This window comes from Gossypium hirsutum, chromosome A08, assembly GCF_007990345.1.
Source record: "Gossypium hirsutum isolate 1008001.06 chromosome A08, Gossypium_hirsutum_v2.1, whole genome shotgun sequence".
Taxonomy (NCBI): domain Eukaryota; kingdom Viridiplantae; phylum Streptophyta; class Magnoliopsida; order Malvales; family Malvaceae; genus Gossypium; species Gossypium hirsutum.
The window spans coordinates 124,240,704-124,267,372 of NC_053431.1; the positions used below are offsets into that span (position 1 = coordinate 124,240,704).

The window sequence follows — 26,669 nt, forward strand, 5'->3', positions numbered from 1 at the left end:
GTCTTTTTAATTCGGCCCTGAACTTTCGCCTGTCTTTCGATTTTGTCCCCAACCCTTTGGCGCACCGAGCAACATACACGTGTCCCTATAAGGGTTTTATTACTCTATCGGTCCCTGATATTTGCGCGCATTTCCATTTTGGTCTTTCTTGTTTGTTTTATTGTAGTTTTACCCTGTAATTTCATTTTGCTCTCGATTTCATCCTATATTTTGTTTATTGGTTAATTTAATTTTTTTAAGACTCTTATTATTAAACTAACTATTATTATTATATTTGTTATCTTTTATTACTATTTTTATTATATACACTTTTTTAATTTATATACTTGTACCCATTTATATGTATGTTTTATACTTTATAATTTATATATATATACATATAGACCCGTATATATTTCTCTTACGAATACATATATACTAATATATCTTCTTTTATCCTTTTTATACACGCATACATACATATATGTATATACCTATACAAGCTTTTACATTTAATTGCTTTAAATCATACTTATACATATATATGTTTTCATATTTTTTTATTATACATATATAGAAATGTTTTCCTTATAGGCGTATGAATATTTTATATATATTTTATAGTTTGGATCAATCTTTTCGTTATTATTTGTTAATTTCAATGTTCATTTATTTATTTATTCATATGTTTATTCTTTAAAATGTTTTAGTTTTTTTATTTACTTGTATATCGATGATTGATTATTTACTTATTTATTTCATTCTTTACGCATATTATTTTGTGCCCAATATCATATTTATAATTCTATTATGCATATAAATGCCATATTTCAAAAAAAGGGGGAAAACATTTTCGATGGAGGCAATATTTAGCGTTTGGAAACTCGAGGAAACGTGCCCTAACGTGCTGGGTTTCGATTTCTCGTTTGACTAAATAGCCAAATATCCTCTTAAAGCTTCAAAGTATGGTTTCATTAAACTATAAGGTGATCTTGGTTTCGATGGTTTAGAGTATCGTGTCCTAACGTGCTGGATGTGATATTCCTTCGGAGCAAGAGAATCTTATGTTTCAATTCACGATATCAGATTTTCTTTTAAGGATCGCATCTTTTAAAACTCTTCAAATTTTCAATTTTCGACACTAAAACACTAATTAATCAACTAGGTACCAATTTTGGGCGTATCGAGGGTGCTAATCCTTCCTCGTGCGTAACCGGCTCCCGAACTCATTTTTTTCTGAATTTCGTAGACCAAAATGGTTGTTTTTATAAAATTAGATCATTTATTAAAAAACAACCACTTTTTGAGGTGACCCGATCACACCTCGTCAAAAAAGGATTGGTGGCGACTCCCGTTTTCGTTTTTTTTAAATCCAAGTCGACCCCGTTTTCATCCAAAAATGGTGTCAACACTTATTATAAAATGTTAAATCAAATTAAAAGTAGTCAAATTTGATCAAGATTTATTGGACTTCGATTATTCAATAAAGCATGGGCTAAACATGTATAAATATTCTAGTAATTAAATTTTAATTGACCATGAGCTAGTTAGAAATTTAAATTAATATGCAAAAGCTGTATATTAAAATTATGTTCTCAAATTATTAATACGTAATTTTTTTGATATTGCATATTCAGAATAGAGAGAGTCATCTTCTCTAAAATACTTGTATGTTAATTTGAAAGATCAAAATAATGATATTCGAAGGTTTCAAGATATTGATGGATTCAGATCCACTTTCACATTTAATTTTTATTCTTGATTATCTGACATGATAAATTTTAATTTACAATTTTAAATTTATATTGAAATTTTACGATATATAACATCATCAACTACCAAGAATTTAGCTTTTACTATCAGTGTTTGTTTTCCATCACCCATGGTTATAGGCAATTTGATGGATTCAAGTAGTATAATTGGTTAGTTTGCGAACCCGCTCTTCTCAACATAGACTTAAGGGTTCCCAATTGTTTGACAGCTTGATAATGCTACACCTTCACTATGCTACCACTATACATCAAAATCGTTTATTATGGTCATAACTACGAGCGGCTTTGTCTAAAATTGTTTGGTCTTAACTGGTTGTCTACGTTAATTTCAAAAGTCGCTTATTTCTCAGGTTTTAATTAATGGAATAATCTAACGAGTTAACTATGAATTTTTGCTGATAATCTGTTTTTCTTGTGAAAGATATGATTATGTTAAAGAGATGTGTCCTAAACTAGTACTAAATCTAAATTAGACCAAAGTAAATAACAGTGGACAATCTAATTATATAAAAATATATATGACAATCCTTTCTATATAATAAAGGAAATAAAAGAAAGACAAATTTATTTATTCCTAAGCATAATATTTTTTGAAATATATAAAAAAATCTTTTACTTTTATATAAAAGCGGCTAAAAAAAAAAGGCCTAATCAATAAAATTAAAAAAATGATAAGAGCCCAACCACGAAAGGCCTAACAAAAGAAACCCAAATCAAATAAAATTATAAAATGGTAAGGGCCCAACCGGGTACGAACCGGTGACCTCTTGATCTGCAGTCAAATGCTCTACCACTGAGCTATGGACCCAACTGGCGGCAAATCAATACGAAATCTTAATTACCATGAAAATTTTGATTTCCATCAATTTAAGCAATTCCTTCGTGAAAAATATTTTCTATTTCCGGAAAATGATAATATTTATTAGATAAGACCCAACAACAAATCTGCATTCAACATTTTGTGGCATCGAAATAGTCTCTCCTTTCATAAAAAAAATCCCCAAATTATTGTTTTCCTCCAAAAATTTGTTGATTTTTTTTTTTTGTTTTTAACATAGTGGGTATCTGTATGAAATGAAGCATGTGAAGAACAAACTTCAGCTTACCAACTTTATTACATTCGCAGATGGAAGGCAATCATAATTCCACTCCTAAGGTATTCTTTATTTCCTTCTGCCTTTTTCTTCTTAAAAAAAATAGTTGGGAAGAACTCTGCTTTACTTTATTTTCCTTTGCTACTTATTTGAGTTTTATTTTATTTTTTGTTATGGTTTTAATTGACTTTGCTAGAAATTACTGGTATTTTACAAATTACAAGTTAGAAGTTTACTTATGGAACTGTTTGTTGTGGCCATTGGAATTGTTAAAAACAAAGTTTAAAAGCTCAAGGGATTTACAAAATGGAAGAACTGAAGATTTAAAAGGCAAAAAATGATTTGGGCTTAGTTTCTTGCTGGAAAATTATTATTTTTCAATTTCTTTTCTAAACAATTGTCTAAGTTGCCATTTTTTTCTCTAAGAAATTAGAAAACCCTTTTTTTTTATTGGTTATTTGATTATGATGGTTGAGATTCACTTTCTCATAGAAATGCTAACAAGTAAGAAATTCCAGTATTTCATGGTATGTTTTGGGTTTTTGGATTTCATAATTCCAGTATTTAAAGACATTGTTAAAATTATAATGTTACTAAGTGAGTAGTTTTAGCAATGGAATCTGTAGGTTGCTTTGTTATGCAGTATACTATTGTATGATTCCTTGCTATGTTATTCAGACTCGAGTGCGAGTATCAAACATGGGTATATTGCGACACCGTACTTAAAGCCAAACGAAGAGTTGAAGCAATTTCCGATCTTAAATAGTTATATGATGTTGTAATTTCGATTCGTATCTTCACTGTATATACTTACCTCAGCATGTATCTGATACATAGTTGTAATTTGGATTCAAGGATTACTACAAAATATTGGAAGTTGAGTATGATGCAACTGATGAGAAGATCAGGTTAAATTACCGAAAGCTTGCACTTGTTAGTGGTCTCTCTCTCGCTCTGGTTTTCCTTCGAACTCTTTCTTTTATTGAAATACGATCAAGTTAACCACAGAAGGTCTTATGATGTTGCTACAGAAGTGGCACCCTGATAAGCACAAGGGTGACAGCTCCGTCACCGCAAAGTTCCAAGAGATAAAGGAAGCTTACAACGGTATTTCTTCTGCTCATATGGAACATGATCTTTGCATTCTCTTTGCCATATGATTTCCTTACAGTCTTCTCTTTATCATCATACTCTATTGCAGTGTTAATCGACCCTGATAAACGGTTCGAGTATGATATTACTGGAATATACGAGATCGATAAGTATACCTTACGAGTAAGAATTCATGTTAACCGTATGATATTTTGGTCTAGAATTGTTATGTTATAGGAACTCTGCAATTGTGATGCAGGAATATCTTGCCAGATTTAAAGGGATGATTCTTACTTGCAACAGGCTCGGAATCCCTCATACATCAATATGGTAATTCCCTTTTCTCTGTTTGCAAATCTGGAAAACTTAGCTCGATTCATTCTTGGGTTCAAAAACTATTTATTGGCACATTGGGTGATGATACATTACTCGTTCCTAAACGAAAAGCCGATAGTAGTTTTACCGACTTTATATTACAATCGGTCATGGTATTAACATACCTTATATGTTAATGCAGGACACAACAACTAAGAGAAACAAATGAATATGCAGATGATGAAAAAGGTTAGTTATTATCATTCACTGAGGTTTACAAGGATTGCCTTCTGTTTATTTTCTTAGTGGCTCAGGATGTATCTGTTTACTCAACATGTCGATGCCATATGATCGGCAGGGCCACTATATGAATCGAAAAGCCGTAATTTTATCGGTATTGATCATTTCATACTCATTGAACCTGAATCTGTAAGTTATCTTATTTGTATTATTATATCTCCGGGTAGACGAACATTGGGTAAAAGAAACTTTTTTCGTGCTGATACGAGATGTGTTTCAATGAGGCTTGGCTTTAGATTGTATGAGTTCAATAGAATAACTGAATATATGTGTGTATATATATGTAATTTAGATATTGCCATGGCATTGCTGATGCTGCAATCTTAGCTTATCTAAATTTGTGGAGAGATAAAGACTTGTTTTCCGGTGCAGCTTGATTTCTTGTTGTTTGTTTCTTCAAGTGACAATATCTTGATGATTTTACAAAATACTGTTGGCCTTAGGGTATATATATAATTATCACATAAGGTTGGGTTTTTATTGAATTCAATTTGGTTTTAGTTCAATTATTCGAACCTTTTTTGTAAAAGTCTTGAAAGTGTCATCCATCAAGAGTTGACGGACCCCTCAACTAGTCAATATTATCTCTAGTTAGGAATGTCTCTCGATTCTAGAAAGAGCTCGAGTGCCTGAGGTGACAAGTTTAACATAGCGAGGATCAGGCCAGGTCGTGCATGGCGCTGAACCACCTACCAAGAGAATGTGAGCACTCTCGTTTGGTAGGATTTGAACTCTAGCACTTTGAAGGGCAACGATGGGCAAATATGTTACCGCTTGATCACTTGAGCTCTTCGTAGAGAGTGGGTCCAAAGAATCTTCGCACTATCGTGCTTTTTTTAAAAAACAATTTTATAAAAGTGGTTAATTTTTGGTTTTGGCCCTTCTAATATGCTTAAAATTAATATTTAATCTTTATAATAGTTTCTAACATAATTTAGTCTTTATATTTTTAAATGTTATTAATTTGTTTAATATTTTTAATGTAATTAATTAGTTCAAATAGTTATATTTGAACTAAAATGTTATGTGATTATATATGATTTGCAAGTAGAATTTTAAATTAAAAAAGTAGAAGGATTAAATTCTTGAAAAATAACAAGCTAAAGCTTTGGTTGAGTGATAAATTTAAGATTTTACTAATCTAATTGGTGTGGAATCAAATATCACCATATGCATATTAGTTTTTGTTAAAATAAAAATATTTGAAGTACCCACAAATAATAAGACATAATTTAATTACAGAACGATATTTTCATAGTTTTCCTAACCGAGTAAGTACTCGGTTGACTTGTGACACTAACTCAATCGGGAACTTAAATAATAACTAGAAACTCTATCATACACATACAGATGTGGAAATCATATATTTTGATTACAGCTTTGTGTTTAAAAATGACATACAATAAATAATGTAATGTATGATTTGAAACCAGTTAATAGTAAACATGAAATATGTACGTTATTAAAATAATAAAAATTAAATTAAACTGTGAATAAAATAAAATTTAAACACATGAATACATCAAAGTAAGATTACTATGATGGTGTCTAAGTTAATTTGTGACACCATCTCAATCAGCAACATTATTGATAAAACTTTGGTTGAGTGGCAATTTTAAGGTTTTACTAACCCAATTGACATAGGTTCAAATCCTATCATATGTATATTTTTATTATTTTTTAAATAAAAAGATCAAAGTGTTATCAAATAATATAATTTATTTTTTAAATGTGAAGGGACATCAAAATAATTTCTCTAATTGAGTCGAGACTTGGTTGATGAGTGACATCAACTTGATAAAGAACTTTATATATAACATAGAAGATATACAATTGATAGAGGTAAGAAAGTGTACATAATAAAATTAAAATGTACAAAAGTACTAAAATAAAATCTTGTTAAGTGGTAAATTTATAGTTTTATTGACCTAATTTGCATGCGTTCAAATCTAATCATACACATATTTTTATTATATTTTTAAAAATAAAAAAATTAAAGTACCTTCAAATAATATAATTTATTAGTTAATATGTGCCTATAGTCCCCATGCTTGTACTTTTAAGAATTTAATCCCTCTATTTTTTAGATTTCAAATTTTAAGTCTAACTGTTAACATCATTAATTGTTTTTTTGTTAAATTTGTTGTGACATTTTGAAATTGACCTAAAATTAACAAAAAAAAAACAGTATTAATAGTTTAACATGAATTTTGATATTTAAAAAGTAAAATGATTAAATTATTAGAAATACAAGAATAGAAATTAAGTCTCTAATTTTTGAAAAGTATAAAAATTACGGGCATATTTTAACATAAAGAAACAGTAAATTAATTTCTTTTAAGTAAAGTGACACTTTAAAAGATTTTATAAATAATATAAAAAGATATTGAAAAATAAATAAATATTTTAATAAAAATAAAGTAGACATACGATCTCTCACATGTATTAACAAAAAGTAATTATTTACATTTTGTAAATAAAAAATTAATGCGACACCACAGTTTGACATGTGAAAGAAACGCGAATAATATAGAAAAACTTAAGCAATAAATTTTTTTTAATTAATTTAATTATTTTTTAGTTTAATTAAGCATTTTATTTATAGCATAAATAAATATTTTAATTGAAATTGATATTATATAATTAGATATTTTCATGTGCTGCACATAAGGATTTTTATATTTTTAGATTGGCTGGTCTTGAATTCAATTAAAATCATTAAAAATTATTTATAAATTTAAAGTTAATTAAATTATTGTTTTTACAGTAAAAATGAATTATTTATAAATTTAAATTATTCTTTCGTAAATATATTGAAAGTAGAGAGAAGTTTAAGTGCACAAGAGATTTCGTAGTTTATAATCCCAAGAAATTCAATCTCTTGTTTGGTAGTAATTTTGTTTGTTTATGATTTAAAGGTTTGCTTATTTCATACGTCTTTTCATCGTATCATTCGTCTTTTTCCGTTTTGGATTTTTTATTATAATTTGGTTTTTTTTCATTTGATGCATGTCGCTTGTGATTTATGCTAGAAATTCGTAATTAATTTACTTAATAATTTAAAATATTTTGGAAAAATAATAATTTCAAGTGAATAAAAAATAACCAATAAAATTTATATTACTTGCATTATTTTAAATACAGAAAATTTATTTCTATTATTATAAAAAATTAAAATTAACTATAAATTAAATAAAATTATAATTTAATTTTCAATTTTAAATAATTAAAATATTTTAATAAACTATCTAAATAAATCAATTCGATTTGAATTTCGAATTTTTTTATTCATCCCTAATATCAGCCACACACTTGTTTTCTTATCCTTTTTGGTTTAGGCATCTTCCAAATATTGGAATTTTACGTGGAAGCATATCATCCACTTGCGAAAATAAATATTTAATGCTAAAATAATTATTTTTTGCAAAAATACATTTTAAAACGAAATTTCCTTTTTTTTTCTTCTATAAAAAAACATAATGAAAAAACACACACCATTTGCCTTTTTTGTCATTTTATTTTATTTTTTAGATTATTTCCGCATTTAATTTTCAAAACCTTAATCAATTTATTCTTGAATAAAAAAAATTGTCTAAATCATCAAAATTAAATGATATTATATCAAAATTCACATATAACTTATAAAAATTCAAAAAAAATTATTATTAATTATTTGAAAATCAATAAATTTAAAAAAAATTTATCTACATAAGCAATATGATACATATAAACTATCACACGAGCTTATCACATGAGTATAATTTAAAAGTTTTATCAGTTTATTTATACAAAAAAATATATTAAAATTTGAAAGTAATAAAATAAGTAAACTTTAGGAACTAAATTTACATTGTGCGTAAAAATTTGTCCACTGATAAAATTTTTTTATCAATATATATATTATTAAAAAAATCTAGTTTATCATTATAGCAATATTTTATATTTACAGGAATAATTATATTTATTTAATATAAAATAAATTGATGTATTTATTTAAATACGTGTGATTAAATCAAAATAAATGTTTTATGTAAATATTTGAGTCATAAATAAATTTTCACGTGTATAATTGCATGAGTCAACATTCATGTATCAAATTGCATAATAAATCAAAGTTCATAAATAGTTTTGAAATTTATCCCTATCTCATAAATAGAGTTTTTGGAACTTGAAAAAATAATGATAAATTTAGTTCTCAACATTTACATCTTTTGTTATTTTGACTCTCATTTTATTTTTTTAGTTAATTTTAGTTATTGAACTTTCAAAAAGAGTCAAATTATTTTTTGAAACGAAAATACTATTTACAATATTAAATTTTTAAAGATGTCGGTCTACAACCCGTATAATAATCTACATGTATTTCATACAACACATAACATTGTTTGTATTATACCCATGTCAATAAATAATTTAAATTTTATAATAAAAATAAAAAATTCTTATTTGGGTTTATATAAAATAAATGGAATATTAATTTAAGCGGAGATTTTAATGAAAATAATTTTTATCTCAAAAAATAGTAATTTACATAAATCATGGCAATATAATAGTTTGAAAAATATGCAAATAAATTTAAAAAAATAAGATTTTAAATTCAGGGTTATCATCAGTATTGAGATATGGGAGTTAACAATCGAGGCAATCACTTGTCGTTTCATTCGACGACAATGAAATGAGATAGCCAATCATATAATTTTGTCTACTTATCAATTCATATTTCTCTTTCTTTCTTTTTTAGATATATATATATATATGAACTCATTTATTACATAGATATATAGAAGTAATTAACTGAGAATATAATAATTAGGGTATTAATTATAATTTTTTTATAACTATAAATTAATTATATTTTTTTAAAATATGATTAATTAATAAAGTATAATTTAAAAAAGTTATTTCTTTTACTAAATTGCCATTGCACATGGATTTTTAATAAATATAATTTTAATTACATGAAAAATAGAAAAAATAATAGTTGAACATTATCATTACTCTTTGAAATGAAATAAATAGACAGTGATCAAAATGTTTTATTTTGAAAAGTTAAGTGACAAAAAAAATATTTTAATAGTTGAATGATTAAAATAAAATAAATTTGATAGTTTGGTGAATGGTTTTGTACTTTGTCCTATAAATTACATAATATATAAAATTAATATAATATAAAGTATTATAAACTTAAAAACGGACTTGAGTCTTGAATATTTAAACTCGAGCCCGCTTCATATTTTAAATAGGCTTAAATTTTTTACCCAAATCTTCTCAAATTTTAGGCGAATCTTAAGGTTTAGGCGGATAGCACCACCCATTAATTGATCTAGTACTTTAATCTTTTCATTTTCATAAAACCAATAAAAATATCTGTATGGTGGGACTTTAACCCAAACAAATTAAATAAAATATTTAATTTATCACTTAGCTAAAATTTTATTTTAATAATTTTTTTGTACATACTTTAGTACTTCCATTAATTGTATATAAATTTATACATACTATTATTTAAGTGTTTTACTAAATTGGAGTCACTAACTTGGTTAGAGAAATTACGGAAATATTTTTTCGTAATAAAAATAAATCATATTATTCGATAATACTTTAATTTTTTCATTTAAAAAAACTAATAAAAACATGTTCATAGTGGGATTTGAACCCAAACTAATAGCATAAATAAAACATTTAATTTACCACACAACTAAAATTTTATTTTAATAATTTTATACATTTTAATTTTATTATCCATACTTTATTACTTCCATCAATTGTGCATATATATACAATTATAACAATTATTATTATTATTATTATTATTATTATTATTATTACTATCCATGTTATTAATAAAACCTCTGATTGAGTTGGTATCACAGGTTAATCAGATATCAAGTCGGTTATGAAATGACTAATATTCTTTTTTACTAAATGATTATAATATTTTTGTTTTTTTCAAACTTTTATATAGTTTTTAAATAAAAGAACTAAAATTAATATATATAGGGTTGAACTCATATTTAATGGATTTATAAACAAATTATTTACCACTACGCCATTAATAATTATTGAGTATTTTTTAAATAATTTAAAAAATAATTTTTAACACAATGTTTATTCTTAACAAATTTCTTTCAAGGGTTAACTAGGTACCAACTCGATTAGGAAATTACAAATATATCATTTTTATTAAGGAATAAACCTTAAAATTATACACGTTAAAATTTAATTGTGGTTCAAATATATACTTAAAACTTTAAATTCGATTTATTCATACACGTTTAAGGAAATAAATACATTAATTTATTTTTATATTGAATAAATATAATTATTAATGCATGCAATATATAAACATAAAATGAAGTTATATTAATAATTGTATTAATAATTTATAAGAATTAGATCAAATTAAAATTTCATGTATAAAATTATACAAATCAAAGTTTATGTTTATAATTATACATTAAACTATAGTTCATGTATAATTTAAAAATTGTTCCTTTTATTAAGTGACTAGTATTATTATTTTGATGCCTTCTTTATTTTTTCAAACTTTTACATATTTTTAAAATAAAAGAACAAAAATTAACATATTAAAAAATTAAACACATGTTTAATAATTTTATAAACAAATTTTGCTATCACTCCACTGATAATAATTCTTAACTTAACTTTAAAAAAAATAGCTTTTAACATAAAATATTTTTGTCCGTTAAATTTATGCATGTATATTATCTTATTTTAATAATAAAACTATTGATTGGGTTAATGTCTCTATATTTTTATATAATTTTAAAATAAAAATTAAAATTAACATGTAATGAGATTAAACCTGTGTTTAATAAAATTATAAACAATTTATTATTATTATACTATTAATAATTTAACAACTACTCGAGATTGATAAAAATGATAAACCATTAAAAAATATTATTGAATAAAGTCTTTCTGCGCTGCTTTTTTTTTTTAATAATCTTTCTGGTAAAGCTTTAAAAAAGAAGCTCAATAAATTTTCTCAATTTGAATTTCTTCCATATTCCAAATTAAACTAAAAGAAGATTCATAACAAAATACAAAAATTTTATAAACACCCAAATATTTTTTCCTGAATTAACCGGAAGGAGATGAAATAAAAATCCTAACATGATCCAGAAAACTGAGATCTTGAGGCCTATCTTTCCTTTTCACATACCCTTTGGCTTCTTTCTCTGAATAAATCCCAAACCCTTTCCTCCCGTTCTTCATCCACATCTCCTTCTCGAAGCTCTTGTGCGCGTAATACGCCTCCGCCGCGCACGTTATTCCCCCCGCGGCCGCGCGGGTTAACACCGCCTGATCTTCCTCGTTTTCTTTGTTATTCCCGCTTTCGTTCCCGTAGCCAGCGGGAATCAGCAGGATCGGCAGCCGCTCGTAATGACCGCGACTCGTGCCTTCCAACTCATCGACGCGGGCGAGTCCCCGTGACGACACGGCGTACAACTCGCCCGTGACTCGGTGTCCTGAACCGGGCAGGTTGAGGAGGAAAGGGACGCGGTAAGGCCCGCAAACGAGAGGGTATTTCTCCACCGTTTGGTAACTGCCTTTGAACACGGCATCTCCGGTTCGCATCAGATCTTGAAGAAGAACGTGATTGGAGAACCCTCGTTTCAAGGTTCCGTACGTGAATATAAGGCTCGTACAGCTACTGTTTTCGGATACCATCTTTCTTTTTTCTTTTTAACGAGTAGCTGTGGTGATTGGCCTATGAGAAAGTGAGGGAAAACTGAAGGAAAAAAAAAAGAGAAAGAAAAAAAAATGATTTGCTGATGCTTATATAATTAAACCGTGTATGGATATGGAGTTCTATTTATAGGAGGATTCCACTTTTGGTTGGTTGGTAATTTTAACTATAAAAAATTCTGTCATTGAAATTTACTGACGGCAAATCAGAGGAAAAGCATATGGTAAAATCTATACAGTTAAAATATGTTTAGTATTATGAATATTAAGTCAACAATCACATCCATTAATATCAATATAAATTTAAATAAACTTTAAATTATAATAATCATTAAAATTATATCTCTACTTTATTTATACTTCTTATATTTATAAATAAAAATTTTAAAAAAGCTTTATAAATATTTTGATTAATTAAAAAAAATACGCTCTCTCTTTCCTCTCTCATTCTCTTTGTTCTTTACTTACTATCTATTTATTTTACAACACTTAAAGAATTTATTTCATCTATTTATATTTTTAAAAATTTAATCCATTTATTTTTTTTATTTTAGAGTGTAAGTCCAACTGTAGATATTGTCACAATAATAAATTTAATCAAAAAAATTAATAATATTAACAATTAGATCTAAAATTTAAAATCTAAAAAATATATTAATTAAATTTCTAAAAGTATAAATACATGAACTAAATTCTTAATTTTTGAAAAATGCAAACACTATAGACGCACTTTAATCAACTTATTTTGCTGACAAATATTTTATTTTATTTTATGACCCTCACGATATTTGTGAAAAAACTTAAATATATTTATTAAAACAGTTTTGAAATTTTATTAAAAACATATTATAAAATAAATAAATATTAAAATAATGGAATTTTGTCAGATATTTTTATAATTTTTTGAATTTTATAATTTTATAATATTTTTTAATTACTTTAAAAATATTTAAATAAAAAATTTACTTTATTTTTTGTTTTCTCCCACATGTTGCTCTATATCATAACTTAGTGCATCATTTTTTACTTCATTTGCATCACCTTCAATTAATCAAAATCGTTACTCCTTCCTTAGTGTCTTCACCTACTGAGCTCATTATTGCTCGAACCACTCTTTTAGCAACTACCATCATTCTTCAAACTCCTTTTATTACCGAAACCAAGATTTCAAGTAGAGTTTTTTGTGAGTCGGGCTATGGCCCATTTCTAAAAACTTCTCAAGTTTGGCACGAACAACCGACCCTAAAAAAAACCACATTATTGTTTAAAATAATAAAATATCAAATATATAATCTTATATTAATATTTATATATTTTATAATTAAATTTAAATAAAAATATTTAAGTTAAATTCAAGTTGGATCACGTCAATCCAACTACAAAAAATCATTATCAAGCCTCGTTTAAATTGAGCTGAATAAGTTAAACCGACCAATAACTCAATCCACGGACAAGTGTAACTCTAAACCTACAAAATAACAAAAATTTTCTATAAGATTTCTTATAACTTTTTATAATTTTTAAAAAATTAATTATGTATAACTTATTCTATATTGTATATATTTTCTTAAATATATTTTTTTTGTAATTTCTAACATTTTTATAATATATAAACAATATCTATGAAATTTAATCATATCTATTTTTATTATTTTCTATATTTTTATTATCTTCCTTTTTTGTAATTTTTCATAATATATAATAAATATTACAGTTTTCCTATATACTTTATAGTTTGTAATTTTCTAAATTTGATGTAATATTTTAATATTTTTTAACTTTAAATAATTGAAAATAATTTAATTCCTTGCAATATAATTAAAAATATTAATCCGTCCACATCAACATTTTCCCACGTCAAACGCTCCATCATCATTTTTCTATGCCAGTTATTATTCATGAACGAACTATTAGGAGCTTTAATAGAAAATTATATTTTAGGGACTCAATTGATTACTAAATATCAATGAGGGACACAATTCATTGTAATTTTCGACTAAAAGCTCAATTGGTTTTATAATTATTTTATGAGAACTTTGTTGATATTTAAGCTTTAATATTTTAACAATCTAACTTTCACATTTCATATCCCATTTATGTAGATTATGCATGTTAAGTACGGTTGAAATTTTTAAAATATATATTTATTTTTCATCTAAAAAAAAAATCTTTCAACCATCCCATGTATATAAACATAGATAAAATTTTAGATCAATATAATAAAGATACTAAATTAATTTAAATTTTTATATGCATAACAATTACAAGTACATTGATAAATTCATTGGTTGAATTGTTAAAAATATTAATAGTACAAAAAGTTTTGAAAATTGTATAAGCTTCAAATGTGCTCCAAGTCCCTATACTTTTTGTACATTTAAAATTTAGTCCCATTATTTTTTGGATTTAAATATCGGGGTCTAATTGTTAATACCTTTAAAATTATTCTATTAAATTTGTTGATGTAACATTTTAAATAAAAGAATTTCATTTGTCAAAATAGTGGCAAGAAAAAAGACGTTTGTAATAGACTTGAATTTAACAAAAAAATATAACAATTCCGGTAATTAAATTTGTATTCTTAAATTTGAAGAATAAACTAACTAAATTCTTCAAAATCAAAGTAGAACAACTAAATTTTAAATGTGTAAAAATATTTCCTCCTCATATGAACAAAGAAAAATACAATAAACAAAGGTGGCATGCTTAACTATATGTTTGGCACCTCATCAAATTTAATAATAACAACAAACTTTTAACGGTTTTGTAAATTTTTATATTCCTATATTTTAATTATTTAATTTAAATATTATATTTAGAATATTTTAAATCATATATAATTTCAAATAATTTATACATACAATAATTTTATGCAAGTCACCAACTCGGTTAGAAATTTTATGGAAATGCCCTTTTATAATTAAAATAAGTTATATTTTTCGTAGGTAATTTAGTTTTTTATTAAAAGATACGTATATGATGAGATTTGAATCTATAGTAATTGAATTAGTAAAACCTTAATTTACTACTCATTATTCAACTAAAGCTTTATTTTAATATATTTTATAGATTTTTATTTTAATTTGCAGAACCTATTTATACTTGCTATTAATAAAGTCTCTAATTGAGTTGATATCACGAGTCAACTGGGTACCAACTCAATTAAGAAATTACGCTAATATGCTTCTATAATTAAAATAAATAATATTATTAAAGGGTGCTTTAATATTTTCACTTTAAGAAAAAAAATGCATATAATAGGATTCAAATCCTCACAAATTACATTATTAAAACATTTAATTTACTACTTAACTAAAACTGTATTTTACTATTTTTTACATTTTAATTTTATTATGTACACTTTATTACCTCCATTAGTTGCATATTTATACGTATTGTTATTTAAGTTGCTAATCGAGTTGGTATCACCAGTCAATGTGTACCAACTCAGCTACGGAAATTATGAAAATGTGCTTCCATAATTAAAATAAATTATATTAGTCAATGGCATTTTAATATTTTTATTTTAACAAAAACCAATAAAAATATGCATATAGTCTGATTTGAACTCACAACAATTTTATTTGTAAAATCTTAAAATTTCCACTCAACCAAGATTCATCTTAATATATATATACATTTTTATTTTTAATATATCCAATTTATTATATCTATTATTTGTATATCTATACTTCTAATAGAATCTCTGATTGGGTTGGTGTAACAAGACAATTGAGCATCAATTCGGTTAGTAGAATTACAAAAAAATGTTATTTCATATTTAAAAAAAATTATATTATTCAAAGGTATTTTAGTCCTTTTCAAAACTCGATAAAATTTTTGCACATGGTTGGATTTGAGCTCGTGTTATTTACAGCAATAAAAATCCACTTTACCCCTAAATCAAAGCTTTATTGTAAATACGAAAGGACTTTTTTCTAATTTTTCTAATTGACTTGGTTCTTTTATTTTATTATTTATTGTATGTTAATTTCAAATACAAATTTATGTTTAAAAATACGTAATTTTCACGTACATACGTGCATAATAGAATTTCTAGTATTATTTATAAAGCTCTTTATTTAGTTAGTGTCACTCATCAATCCGGTTCTAATTCAACTAGAGGAATTACTTTATTGTCCCTTCACATTTAAAATAAATTATATTATTTGAGGGATCTTTAATCTTTTTATTAAAAAAAACACTAAAAATATGCATCTAATGATATTTAAACTCATGCCAAATAGATTAGTAAAACCTTAAACTTATCACTTAACTAAATTTTTATTTTAATATGCACAAATTATTATTAATAATGTTATTAATTGAGTTGGTATGACAAGTCATCTTGATATTAACTCACAATTAATGATAAAATTATGATAAATTATTGTAGTCTATTTAATATTATTTATCTAATTATTTATTTGTTTCAATTTTATTTTACTCAGAATTAATTTTTTTTGAATTTTAATATGATGAATATTCCATGTGTTATTATAATTAATTAATTTTAAATATTATATTTTATTATTTATTATATATTATTTTTAAGCAAGAAATGGGATTTCTATAAGGCAAACTTTTCAAAAATAAATTTTTTTTCGTATATCTATGTTTTCTTTAAAGACAGATATTTTCTGAGACCTTTAATGGATATTTACGTAAGATCGTAACGTTAATTGCTACCACCAACCGGCGACCGATAAAGCCGCCGCAAAGGCAAATAAGAACTTTGCTATTACACCAAAACTGAAACAGAACGAAACGTTCCTTTTAACAAAAGCTTAGTTTCCAACTTTTTAATTCTAAGGGATTTCTCACTTTCATCAAATTTCCTTTTCAGGTAACACTTAAAAATCATTTAATTCTTTTTATATCTATTGTTCCTTGTCAGTATAATCCAAATCCTTATCTCTCTTTTTTATTTTTTTAGATTTGTTTGTGACTCATAATTCATTAGTTTCATGTGTAGATTTATCTGCTTTTTCATATCAAATTTTGATTTAGATTTATGTTCTGGGAAACGATTGGAACAATGGGTTCTCTTTGTTTTTGTGCTTAGTTGATCAGATCCTGTGTTTTTCTCCTTTGATTGTTTGCATTGGAAGCGGTATGACAAAAACAATAGAAAAATAAATTATTTGCCTTCGAAATTATTAAGAACAGTTTATTTAGGTTAGGTTCATCCGGTTTTTTATGGGTTTTAGTCAGATTTTAATTGTACATAAATTTTGTTCCATTCTTTGTAGTCTGCAAATTGTTGGGTTTTAGAATTTCTGTTTAAATTTGTGTTATTAGATGGAAAAATTTGATCTTTTCTTTGCTGCAGAAATCCTAGGGTTCTGTTGTTGAAGTAAATGATATCTGGTTTACAATGGATGAGTTACCAGAGAACTTGGTTTGGGAAATTTTAGGCAGGATTAGGAAAACCGGGGACCGAAACTCAGTTTCGTTAGCGTGTAAACGTCTTTATGAACTTGATAACGAACAGAGAATTTCTCTTCGAGTTGGGTGCGGGTTAGATCCTGCGAATGAAGCTTTGGCTTCCCTCTGCAATAGGTTTCCCAACTTAACAAGAGTAGAAGTCACATACTCCGGTTGGATGTCCAAACTCGGCAAACAAATGGATGACCAGGGGCTCTCGATTCTTTCTGGTTACTGCCCGTTACTGAGTGATCTCACTCTAAGTTATTGCACATTTATAACTGATATGGGCCTTCGTTACTTGTCTTCTTGCTCCAAGCTTTCGGCATTGAAGCTGAACTTCACCCCGAGAATTACCGGGTGTGGCATACTATCCCTTGTTGTAGGCTGCAGAAGCCTCACGATTCTCCACCTTATCCGCTGCTTGAATGTTAACAGTGTTGAGTGGTTAGAATATCTTGGCAAGCTTGAAACACTCAAAGATCTGTCTATTAAAAATTGTAGAGCAATCGGGGAAGGTGATTTGATAAAGCTAGGACCGAGTTGGCGAAAGCTAAAACGGTTGCAATTCGAGGTGGATGCTAATTACCGTTATATGAAAGTTTATGATCGGTTGGCTGTAGATCGATGGCAAAGACAGTGGATTCCATGTGAAAATATGCAGGAGCTTAGCTTGGTCAATTGCATCATCAGCCCTGGAAGAGGGCTGGCTTGTGTATTAGGGAAGTGCAGGAACTTGGAGAAAATTCACTTGGACATGTGCGTTGGAGTACGAGACTCTGATATTGTAAGCTTAGCACAAAAATCTAGTAATCTTCGGTCAATATCCCTCCGAGTTCCTTCTGATTTCTCACTGCCTTTACTGATGAACAATCCATTGAGATTAACGGACGAGAGTCTAAAAGCCATTGCTCAAAACTGTTTGATGCTTGAAACACTGAGGATATCTTTCTCTGATGGAGAGTTCCCTTCGTTTTCATCGTTCACGTTAAATGGAATCCTTAGTGTGATCCAAAATTGCCCTGTCCGGGAACTCGCACTGGACCATGTCTATTCCTTTACTGATGTTGGGATGGAAGCTTTATGCATGGCTCAGCATTTAGAAACCCTGGAGCTCATGAGATGCCAAGAAATAAGCGATGAAGGGTTGCAGCTCGTAAGCCAGTTTCCTCGTCTGCATGTTTTGCGGCTGAGCAAATGTTTGGGGATTACAAATGGCGGGTTCAGAACTCTCATCGGTTCATACAAACTCGACTTGTTGGCCGTTGAGGATTGTCCTCAAATTTCAGAAAGAGCAATCTTTGGTGCGGCTAGATCAATATCATTCCGGCAAGATTTATCGTGGATGAATTGAAACATCTTTTACAGGTTTGAGTCAATGATTATGTGGGGGTTTTCTTTTGATTGTTTGTATCCTTTCTAATTTCAATGAACATTCACAGATGTTGTTGCATCAGCTTTACATGTAACAGTTGATAATAACAATGTAACTTGTATATGCCAAATTGTATTATTGATTGTTGAAAATGCTATCCTAATTTATCTTCTGTGATCTATATCCATGTAACAGGTTGAGTTTAAGATGAGTACAACAATGGCTGCCCCCATTCTTTTTATTTGTTTATTTTATTTTAATTTTTAAAGAATGAATCTGTAGTTGTCCCTCCATCTCTCTAATATTTACCAGACGTGAGTTTGGTTGAGTTTGATTAGATTTTTTTTTTATAATAATTTAGTTCAATTTTCGATTTTTTTATATTATTCGGTAAAATTCTTAAAGTTTTTCGTAAATATTTTTTAAAAATTAATTTTTCAAAGTAAATAAAAATAATTAACAAAAAACGATTTTTTCATAAAAATTATCAATAAAATTTGACTTAAGGATGCTTTGCTGCTATTTAATGTTTAATATAAATTTATACAATTTTAAGAATATGATTATATGTTTGTTTTTAACCAAAAATATAATTATATGTTAAAATTATAGTACACTGTTTTCTTTTGTAATTGGTACAATAAATAATTTGTCTCGTCCTTCTAGTATATGAAAATATAGTTCTCGTGGCATTATTTAGTTAGCTGAATTTTTTTAATGAAGGATTATTTTAATTACCAAATCTAGCCAAAAAAAAAAAGATCGCTAAATAAGAAAATAAGTATATTTTACGAGTATCATGAAATAATCCTTTTCATAATGAAGCTAAGTGCAAATAATCCTTTTTATAACGAAGCTAAGTGCAAATTTATTATAGGTAATATTGAAATTTACCAATATATATTTGTTTTTATTGATATTTATTATTATATTTTAAAAATATTTAGAAATTTATCATTAGAAATTTACCATTGACTCTTATATGGTTAAATTTTACTACTAAGTTTTCAATTTTATTACATTTTACCAGTAATTTTGATTTTTTTAAAATTGAATTTTACCACTCAATATTAATTTAGATAATTTAAAAATAGAATATAATAAGAAAAATTATTTTCAATATTATGTTTTAATAAATAAAAATAATTTAACATATAAAAAATAATAAATTAATAAATTAAATTAGAATTTCTATTTAATGAAATAAAAACTTGAAAAAATAAATATATATATCAAAAGAAAAATAAGTTTATTTTTATAAAATAACCATTTTTATTTAATATTAATTAACTTATTATTTTTAAAGGTTAATTTAAAAAATATAAAATATTTTTATTAAATATTATCTTTAAATTAAATAAAAATATAACTTTAATCAACCAAATTTAATATAGTATTAAAATTATAGTGATAAATTATCTTTAGATGACAATGATAATAGTAAATACCAATCAAAGTGTAAGGACAAATTTCAATTTACACCTAAAATATAGTGACAAAAACATTAATCACTCTAAAGAAAGTCCAGATAGCCACGCGTCGAGCTTATAAAGCAAAACCAGCGAGAAGGAAGCCTACTCACGGGAGCACCAGATCCACCCTCTTCAATCAAAATCCTCTTTACGGACCTGGCCAGAAGAACAGGGCCACACCAGATTAAAGAAGAAAAAAACAAAAAATCTTATAAACAATCCGACACCGTTTCCGATCTTATTAGTATTTTTGTATTATTATCTAAATTATCGTCCACTTTTTCTCGAGTTTCCTCCAAATTTCCTTTCCATCCAAACAACAGGCTCTCTTTCCCGTCTCTGCATTTACGTTCTATTTTTTTTTTAGATTTATTTTTTTAAAAAAAACTAAAGGTGATTGAGATAATTTTTTCTCCTAATTATTTTTTTTCTTTTAAATTGTTTTAATGTTCACGTAATCTGAAAAGTTCAACTTGCTTTTTCTCTGATTCAATTATTTTGTACTCTCCTGTTTTTTTTTTTTAGATTTATTTTAATTTATGCAATTTTAACTGAGAAGTGAATTGAAGTATACGTTAGATTAATCAGATTGGATCTGTTAATTTGGTTCTTCAGATTTGAGATTATAGGTTTTTGTTGTGTTTAGTTAAAATCGGAGTTCGATTTTAAATTTATTAAATTAGTTATTTACTCTCTTTTTTTATGTGAAATTCTGTAGGGATTTGAGTTCGTCTGGATTTGAAGTACTTTCTTGAGCATATATGGACCGTGCTGAACTATCCACTGAACAGGTTGGTGATCTATCACTACATTAGCTTTATTTGTTATGATTTTATAGAAAAAAGTGAAAATTTCATTTGCGATTAAGTTGCGATTTCTCTTTAGCTTTAGAATCATTTGATCATTGTTGTTGTTCTTTCTTTTTGGCTTTGGAAGCAAAATGGAAGTGCGATCGGCTATAAAAGCTAATGATAAATTTGAAAAATTCATCAATAAATTTGTAAAGAAACATATTTCCTGCATGAATCAGGCATTACATTTTCGTCTGTTGCGGTAGATTTGGTGGAATTCCATGGATGATAATTTTCATTTTCAGTTACTGACTGCGAAAACCAGTCTATTATACTTGAATATGTGTTTTATATTTTGAAACCCTGAAAAGCATGGATCTTATAAAAAAATAGGTTAGGCGTTCTCCTAATGTTCTATTTTGATGGGATACAGAGGTTTTAGGACTCTTTTAAATTCTTCAAATTGTTTGTTTGTATATTTGATAGGAAATCTCTGTTTCAAACAATTCTATTCTTAAGCCGTATTCGAAGATATAGTGACGGTGACATGTTAATGGTGATTCCGTTTTGATGTCTTTTTCTCCTTTGAAGGTTCTGAAGAGGGACATCCCATGGGAAACATACATGACAACTAAGCTGATTTCAGGAACAGGCTTGCAGCTGTTAAGGCGTTATGATAATAGAGCTGAAAGTGTCAGGGCACAGTTGTTGGATGATGTAATGTTTTATAGCTCTTCTTAACATACGAGCTGTATATTATTTTGTTGATATGTTCTTTTTTCCCCCTCCAATTGATTCACTAGTTATATTAATTTCTCTTCCACAGTAAATTGAATCACATTTCTTAAAGGAAAATCTTATAGAAACAAGGATAGTCTTTGGAGTGATATTGATTGGTAAAATGACTGTGACAGGATGGTCCAGCCTATGTTCAAGTGTTTGTTAACATCTTACGGGATATCTTTAAAGAAGAAACAGTGGAATATGTTCTGGCTTTAATTGATGAAATGCTTACAGGTATTTGAACTTTGAAGAATATTGATCTTTTGACAATTGCATTCATCATAAACAAATTTACTTAATGATATTTTCTATTGCAGCCAATCCGAAACGAGCCAGACTATTTCATGACAAGTCTCTTGCTAATGAAGATACTTATGAACCTTTCCTAAGTTAAGTTTTTACCAAAGATTGCTTTCATTGTCAATTTGTGCCTTTTTTTTGGGTGTTAGTGCGAGTGGATAAGTAAGGTGGCTGATACTCTTTGATTTTTCAACTACATATTCTTTAATCTTTCAGTTATGACCAGTGGTACCCTAAAATAGTCTATAGTGTCTGCTTGATGACTGCTACACAGTTAGAATTACCTTTCTAAATGTTATATCTATATATATTGGCTTCACTTCTCCTTTATTGCATTATTTTAACTCTAAACTGAGCTGGTTCCTCTGCACTGACTCTGCTTACTGAAGAAACTGTCTTTTATTGTTAGTGATGGCTATTGACTTTTTAGGAATTTTTCATTGAAAAGTGGGTGCTGGCCCCTTCAAGTTAATATAGTTTTCTCTTCTCTAGCATTCTCTTGCTTGAAATCCGAGTTAATTTGGTAGGATTTATCTCCATCTGCATAATGAACATGTACAAGCATCTGGAGTCTTGATATCTTGCACATAACAGACTCTTAAGCGATTGTTCGTTGTAAGTTGTCTCACTAGTTGTAAAATAAATAGTTGCATGTTTTGCTAGTATATTTGATATTATGCTGAAAATATGCACGTATGCAACAGGTTGTGATCTTAGCTCAAAGGTTCTAGTTACTATGTGGTTAGCAGACATGGTATTTATGAGGAGCTTCTGCTTTTTGCTGCTAGGTTCAAGAGTTTTTAGATGGAAATAATTTGTATCTTGTAGGTCACCAAGCATGAGTTTATATATGGCTGTCAGTGTCATATATTCTTTTTTAATCTATATTCTGCTCTCATCTGTGTTACCTTATATATTTGGAAGAATAGAAATGTCTCTCGTTAAATTTGAAAATGTTCATCCATGTACACTTGATTTCCTATCTTGTACTAAATTAACTGAACTAAAACTATCCAAAATTTGGTCTACTTTCAGGTTGCTGTGGAAAGGCAACTGGTTCATACAAGAAAAGAGCTGCAAGATACTGGCCTTGATAGTAAGGTACAAAATATGTAATCCATATAAGCAATGAAGTTGGCATTGTGTCTTGCATCCATTATCTAATGATTCTTTACATTCTTTCTTCTATTAATTTATAGTGCAAGGCCAAAAACCCAGGATGGCGTTGTTGCAAATGGAGAAAATTCAAAGAAGAAGGGCACTACCATTAATGATGTACTAAAGGAATTGGTTGAATGGCTGTGCACACAGGTTAGCATACTGCTTTGCATTCTCCCTATGATTTTAGATGCCTTCTGGAAGTTCCCATGTCCGTTTTGCAGTCTCTGGTTGTCTCATTCTCACTCATGGCCTTGTTGCAGCATGATTTCTTGTGAAGAAGATTCTATTTTTGTTGACTTGGATTACAGTTGTCCTTACTTCTTGATGCTTAATGTCTTCGCAGCTGAAGAAGCCTTCCCATCCTACTTGTGGTATTCCAACTGCTATTAACTGCCTTGCATCATTACTGAAGGAACCTGTCGTCAGATCTTCCTTTGTTCAAGCAGATGGGGTGAAGTTACTGATTCCTTTAATTACTCCGGCATCTACCCAGCAATCTATCCAGGTATTTTTTATTTACATATTTTGAGGTGGTTAAGTGTTAAAGAGGTGATTGTTTTCCTTATAAGCCATTTGAGTGGCCTAATTCTGAAATTGACAACTAATCTTTGTGACAGCTTCTCTATGAAACATGCCTCTGCGTGTGGCTGTTATCTTATTATGAGCCAGCAATCGAGTATTTAGCAACATCTAGGGCTCTTCCAAGACTGGTTGATGTTGTTAGGAGTTCCACAAAGGAGAAGGTGAGCTCTTCTAATGTGCCAATTATCCAAGTTCTGCCTTGTAATGTTGATGTTACTGGAATAAAATGTATGCATGAGCAAGCATCCTTTAATGTGGTACATGGGCAGAATTCTGTTATTTTTCGAGCTTTCCTTTCCCCTTTTAACTTTTTCTGCAATTCTGTACTAGCTTTATGAATTTTTATTATTACCAGGGATGAATTGTATGCTTTTAGATGCAGGCTGATTAATCTATTTCTATGCCAATTTTCTCATTTGAAACATGTCTTTGATTTGTGTAATTATTTATTTGGGTATGACCAATTGCGGCCAGGTTGTCAGGGTTGTTGTATTGACCTTTAGGAACTTGTTATCCAAAGGCACATTCGGTGCTCAGATGGTTGACCTTGGACTGCCGCAGATTGTTCAGAGTTTGAAAGCACAAGCCTGGAGTGATGAGGTAAGAAAACATAATGTTTAATGCTTACGTTAAATCTTATTTTTCCTTCAGCTTAATTGTTAGATTCAATGCAGCTATGCTGAATTTTATGTACTCTTTATATACTGATTCTTGCATACGGATTTGATTTGGATATCTCATAGGATCTATTGGAGGCTCTCAATCACCTGGAAGATGGGTTGAAGGATAACATTAAGAAACTGAGTTCCTTCGATAAATATAAGCAAGAAGTTCTCCTTGGTCATCTTGATTGGTCACCCATGCATAAAGATCCATTGTTTTGGCGGGATAATGTTTCATGCTTTGAAGAGAATGATTTCCAGGTATATTTTTTCTTTTGTTTCTCATGGCTTTCAATTTTTCATGCTGTTTGCTTGCTTCTGGGTAACTTTACGAAGAGCAATTCAAATATAAAAATGTTAAGTTGTCCAATTGGTCTGTTCAAAAATTATCGACCACCCAAATCTTCTTAGCGTAGTATTGAGAAACACCAACTTACCACCACATACACTCACACATGTAAACTGCTAATTTGTGCAGTGTTTTGGCCTTTTGTTATGTCTATCACTCTTAGAAGGAAAGTACTGCCTGGATTAGACAATATGTAACTCCCTGATGATTGCTTGCCTATCAGTAACAATTATTCATACGCAAGTATAGATATGTAAATTTTTTAAAAAGAATGTGTTCTATGAAAAAAGAATCCTGTCTGATAATGTGCTAAAGTTAAATTTCCAATCTGATGTTCAATGTTGTCAAGGGAGCCAGGTGCACTTTAGGTGTTACAATCCTTAAATATATACATTCATATGTGCATAAGTATATGCACGTTTTTGTATGTCTGTGTCTATGGAAAATGGGCAAAAGATATATAATCATAACAAATGAGTGTTGCTGCTGCATTTTTCCTTGAAACTAGTTATTGTCATAATAATTTGTTTCACTTCTGCTATTTTTTGTTGCGTAATGACGAGATCTGGGATCAGTTAAAACAAGCATATTTATGTAGATTGAGAATATCCAAGTAGAAAACCGTGTGGTAATTAGTTGTCATGTACTTTCCCAGGTTCTAAGGGTCCTCATTACAATTATGGAGACGTCCAGTGACCCAAGAGCTCTGGCTGTTGCTTGCTTTGATCTCTCACAATTTATTCAGCACCATCCTGCTGGCCGGGTGATAGTAAACGACCTCAAGGCAAAGGAGCGGGTGATGAAGTTGATGAACCACGACAGTGCTGAGGTTACCAAGAATGCCTTGCTCTGCATCCAAAGGCTTTTCCTAGGTGCCAAATATGCTAGCTTTTTGCAGGCGTAGTTCAGCTTCATCGTGCTCGGTCATGTCCTCATCGGATGGTAAGTAAATTATGCTTTGTAGGAGTTTTATATTCTCGTTCAAGTTCAGTTGGGATGGCTGATATTTCTGTCGGATACTTCGTTGCGAACATGTCTAAGGAAGAATTGTTTTGATTCTTTTGTCAAAAAAAACCTTCAAAATTAGTGTTTTTAAAATTTTGAGTTGTGGTGGGTGTAGAATAAAATGTATGCAGTCCTTGCCCTATTTTTAAAATAAACTGCATTACAATGAACAACTTATTTTTAGCTTGAATATTTTGAACTTTGATGACTGTTTTTTTTTTCTTACTCTTTGGTATCTAGTAAATACAAATACATATGGGCAGTGGTGGAGCCAGAAACTTTATTTGGGGGCCGGAATTAAATTGTATATTTTTACGATATTAAAAATATAATTTCATCATTTTAGTAGTCTATCTTTATAATTTTTAAAGGGTTAAATTAAATTTTTATTATTTTTAATGGTCAGAGAGTAATTTTACTATTATTAATTTAAAATTTTATAAATTATAAATGAAATAAATTAAAAATTAACTATTTTAGGGGGTGATGGCCTTTGG

The 26,669-nt window shown here is 28.1% G+C and overlaps 4 protein-coding genes and 1 non-coding gene across 6 annotated transcripts; 3 read left to right on the forward strand and 2 right to left on the reverse strand.

The window, feature by feature from the left end:
• Nucleotides 1-2,487: 2,487 nt before the first annotated feature.
• Nucleotides 2,488-2,559, reverse strand: TRNAC-GCA (transfer RNA cysteine (anticodon GCA)). Its single transcript has one exon. It is a non-coding gene; the product is annotated as a tRNA-Cys (tRNA).
• Nucleotides 2,560-2,663: 104 nt separating this feature from the next.
• On the forward strand, nucleotides 2,664-4,905 carry LOC107940237 (dnAJ-like protein slr0093). Its single transcript, XM_041075173.1, has 6 exons — nucleotides 2,664-2,907; nucleotides 3,701-3,778; nucleotides 3,877-3,952; nucleotides 4,047-4,120; nucleotides 4,197-4,267; nucleotides 4,455-4,905. The coding sequence occupies exons 1-6, from the start codon at nucleotides 2,878-2,880 to the stop codon at nucleotides 4,504-4,506; spliced, it is 381 nt and encodes a 126-aa protein (XP_040931107.1). The 5' UTR covers nucleotides 2,664-2,877; the 3' UTR covers nucleotides 4,507-4,905.
• Nucleotides 4,906-11,556: 6,651 nt separating this feature from the next.
• LOC107940236 (putative gamma-glutamylcyclotransferase At3g02910) lies at nucleotides 11,557-12,463 on the reverse strand. Its single transcript, XM_041075174.1, has one exon. It carries the CDS (start codon nucleotides 12,245-12,247, stop codon nucleotides 11,657-11,659), a length of 591 nt encoding a protein of 196 aa, XP_040931108.1. The 5' UTR covers nucleotides 12,248-12,463; the 3' UTR covers nucleotides 11,557-11,656.
• Nucleotides 12,464-16,839: 4,376 nt separating this feature from the next.
• LOC107940262 (F-box/LRR-repeat protein 14) lies at nucleotides 16,840-19,234 on the forward strand. The gene is made up of 2 exons (XM_016873706.2): nucleotides 16,840-17,111; nucleotides 17,598-19,234. Exon 2 carries the CDS (start codon nucleotides 17,643-17,645, stop codon nucleotides 19,044-19,046), a length of 1,404 nt encoding a protein of 467 aa, XP_016729195.1. The 5' UTR covers nucleotides 16,840-17,111; nucleotides 17,598-17,642; the 3' UTR covers nucleotides 19,047-19,234.
• Nucleotides 19,235-20,730: 1,496 nt separating this feature from the next.
• On the forward strand, nucleotides 20,731-26,362 carry LOC107940252 (V-type proton ATPase subunit H). 2 transcript variants are annotated; one of them, XM_016873697.2, is made up of 12 exons: nucleotides 20,731-20,932; nucleotides 21,258-21,330; nucleotides 21,922-22,047; nucleotides 22,245-22,347; nucleotides 22,431-22,503; nucleotides 23,449-23,514; nucleotides 23,613-23,724; nucleotides 23,918-24,079; nucleotides 24,192-24,317; nucleotides 24,631-24,756; nucleotides 24,900-25,079; nucleotides 25,823-26,362. In XM_016873697.2, exons 2-12 carry the CDS (start codon nucleotides 21,301-21,303, stop codon nucleotides 26,069-26,071), a joined length of 1,353 nt encoding a protein of 450 aa, XP_016729186.1. In that variant the 5' UTR covers nucleotides 20,731-20,932; nucleotides 21,258-21,300; the 3' UTR covers nucleotides 26,072-26,362. The 2 variants fall into 2 exon arrangements, with proteins under 2 accessions (XP_016729186.1, XP_016729187.1); XM_016873698.2 differs by lacking the exon at nucleotides 20,731-20,932 and adding an exon at nucleotides 21,006-21,168.
• The last annotated feature ends 307 nt before the right edge of the window (nucleotides 26,363-26,669 follow it).